Below are 2,781 nucleotides of genomic sequence, written 5' to 3'. Positions count from 1 at the left end.
TATCAAAACACGTAACCACCAAATAGCTACATAACTAGCTTTATAACCTTTGTAAACACCTCTTTGTATATCAAAATAGATTTAAATTTACTTCTACACTTTACATCAGCATCCAGTAGGTAATGACAGATGCATCAGTCGGCTTGCAGAAGGATCCATAGTTCTAGGGATGCACCGCTGATACCGGTATCGGGTATTGGCCTCGATACCACATTTTCTAAATACTCGTACTCGTTAAAAGTCCCCCGATACCGGGACCGATACCACGTCTATGTTTGAGCGGCATGTAAGGGGTTAATCACAGGCGCCGAGTGCCCGCCCCCAGGCCCCGGCTGCATCTCAGAGCTGGGAGAAGGCGAGGCGAGACAAGTCAGCCGTGTGGAACTATTTCAAAGTGAACGAAGACACGAAAACAAAGGCGGACTGCAAATTGTGCTCATCGAAATTGTCCAGAGGAGGCTCATAAAGGTAGCGCATTTAACACAAGTAATTTAATCAAGCACCTAAAATCCCAACACGACAACGAGTACAAAGAGTTTGCCCACGCTTATTTACCCACGCTTATTAGCACAGAGGAGCATAGCTGATGCTAAAGCAGTGGGACGGAAAATAGTTGGGCATTTTAAACATTCCGCCTTAGCCTACTCCCGCCTCGAGGACATTCAGGGACAGCTCAACCAGCCAATAAAGAGACTGCAGCAGGACGTACAGACGCGCTGGAACAGCACGTATTACATGCTCCAGTCCCTCATTGAGCAAAAGCGAGTGCTGGGCGTGTATGTGTCCGAGCAGAACTCCCTGACTATCTCACCGCTCACCAATGGGCTCTTATGGAGACACTGTTGCCATCCTCGCCCCCTTTGAGGAACTAACTAAAAAAGTGAGCAGCTACGACGCACTAGCCTCTGATGTCATCCCAGCTGTGACTGTGCTAGTGAGACTTCTAAACAGAGAAACAGACGAGGACCACGGCGTCAAGACAATGAAAGCAACCTTACTGGCAGCTGTCAAGAAGCGCTTCAGTGACGTCGAGACCAACCCACTGTACTTCATCTCCACCATACTTGACCCAAGGTAAAGTCTGTGTGCTATAGGTATTCAATGAGTATAGCTACAGTACTAAATGTAAGATTATTTTACATCTGAAATATTATATATTTGTAACTAAAATACACAAATACAAATGTATGCAATATATATAATATGAAATACATTTCCCTTATTACTACCAGCAAATTCACAATGGTCCAAATTAACACTGTCGGATTTGATTTCAACACTATTAAAGTGTCTATATGGGTCCACACCAGAGAGTGTTAATTTAACTCTTTTTGGAGAGTTGGTACGTTAACTCTGATTTAGTGTTAAACACCAAATCTGTCTGGAGTTGATAATTTAACACTTGGTGTTAAGAGTTTATATATTAACTCTCAAAGAGTATTTTAGTTTAACTACGTAAGAGTTATCTTCTAATTCATTCTAAAAAGCGGAATTTTACTGTTCTGAACTTCTAGAAATTTCTTTTGGAAATAAACATTTACTAAAAAGATGCAATGGTTTTTGAAAAACATTTATTCTGAACTGTGCACCACAATTTCAAAACATTTTCTGAAAGATGTAACAGTATACATGTTCTCACTTTCATTAGAATTTTGTTTATCAAAAGGTCTGACATGGTAAATGCAAATAACAGCATTCTCATCACTTATTTCTTCAATACAATATGCATGTCCTTCATTCATCCCTTTGTGGAACTTCAACGCACTTCTGCTCTCCCCCATATTCCATCTTCACAAGCATATCCTGTGCGGAGATTGAATAAAAATTAGTTGACACTAATTAATGGCACAAATAATCCAGTAAACAATTGCAGCACAGTAAAAAAAAAAGGAATCCTCTTTGAGCCATTACTTGTGTAAAGTATTTTCCCAAAAGACAAGGACACAGGCAACAGGTAATACTGAACTAAATGTAAAACCTCAACCTTTTTCATTTTTACCTAAACCGTGTGCACAAAACTCTGGAGGGATCTATGCTAACGTAGAACCAGTCAGGACGTCTGCTACTGCTGTTTGCTCGTTTTTTTTTTTTATGGGCGATCGTTTTCAGGCTTCAAGTAGCACCATTATACCAACATTTCACATTCTAGACATTGTTTTAGGTGTATTTGACCAAAAGGTTTGACTGAAAATTCACATGCAAGCTTTTTTTCAAGGCTGTGGTATTTGCCCGCAAACAATACCTTTCAGCTAGCTAAAACAGAATATTATGCTATCAGCGAGCAACATGGCTAATGCCTTTCACACAGCTTTGTCTCAACTCCAAAGAGCCACAGAAGTAAAAGCTCATAATAATAATTGAAACAATCTTTGAAAAAATGACTTACCAAGCATGGCAAACAACTCAAATATGTAGAGCAAAATGTTCTGAAACGGCTTCACTTCAGCTTCGATTGGAGCCGTGCTGGGGGCGGAGTCTGTGAATTTACTCTGTTGGTGTCATAGCCCCTGTAGGAGTTCAGAGTTAAGAGGTCAAGAGTTAATGTTTCCATTGTAACACCTCCAGATTTGACAGAGAAACACTCATTTTTAACACTCGATTTTAACTACTATCATTTTACACCTCAGAGTTACATTAAAAGAATGTGACTCTGCTTAGAGTAAAATTAACTCTACTTTTGCAAGAAGACTATTAACACCAAAACATTTAACACTTTTGAATTTGCTGTGACCAGAAAGTCAAATGGCTGGCATTTGTCACAGTGGTTTAGGGGAAACTAAA

At 39.8% G+C, this 2,781-nt stretch overlaps 1 protein-coding gene across 1 annotated transcript in view; it reads left to right on the top strand.

Moving 5' to 3' along the window:
* The first annotated feature begins 820 nt into the window (after window positions 1-820).
* The window catches only part of LOC121812003 (zinc finger BED domain-containing protein 4-like), a 16,078-nt gene continuing 14,117 nt past the window's right edge, over window positions 821-2,781 (top strand). The window contains exon 1 of the mRNA XM_042212877.1: window positions 821-1,074. Within this exon, the coding sequence (XP_042068811.1) occupies window positions 821-1,074 (254 nt within the window). The remainder of the gene's footprint in view (window positions 1,075-2,781) is intronic.

Source organism: Haplochromis burtoni, unplaced genomic scaffold (assembly GCF_018398535.1).
Source record: "Haplochromis burtoni strain Fernald_Lab_line unplaced genomic scaffold, NCSU_Asbu1 Contig_399, whole genome shotgun sequence".
NCBI classification, from domain to species: domain Eukaryota; kingdom Metazoa; phylum Chordata; class Actinopteri; order Cichliformes; family Cichlidae; genus Haplochromis; species Haplochromis burtoni.
Note: the sequence above shows the minus strand (reverse complement) of the source record. Positions and strands in the feature narration are given on the sequence as shown.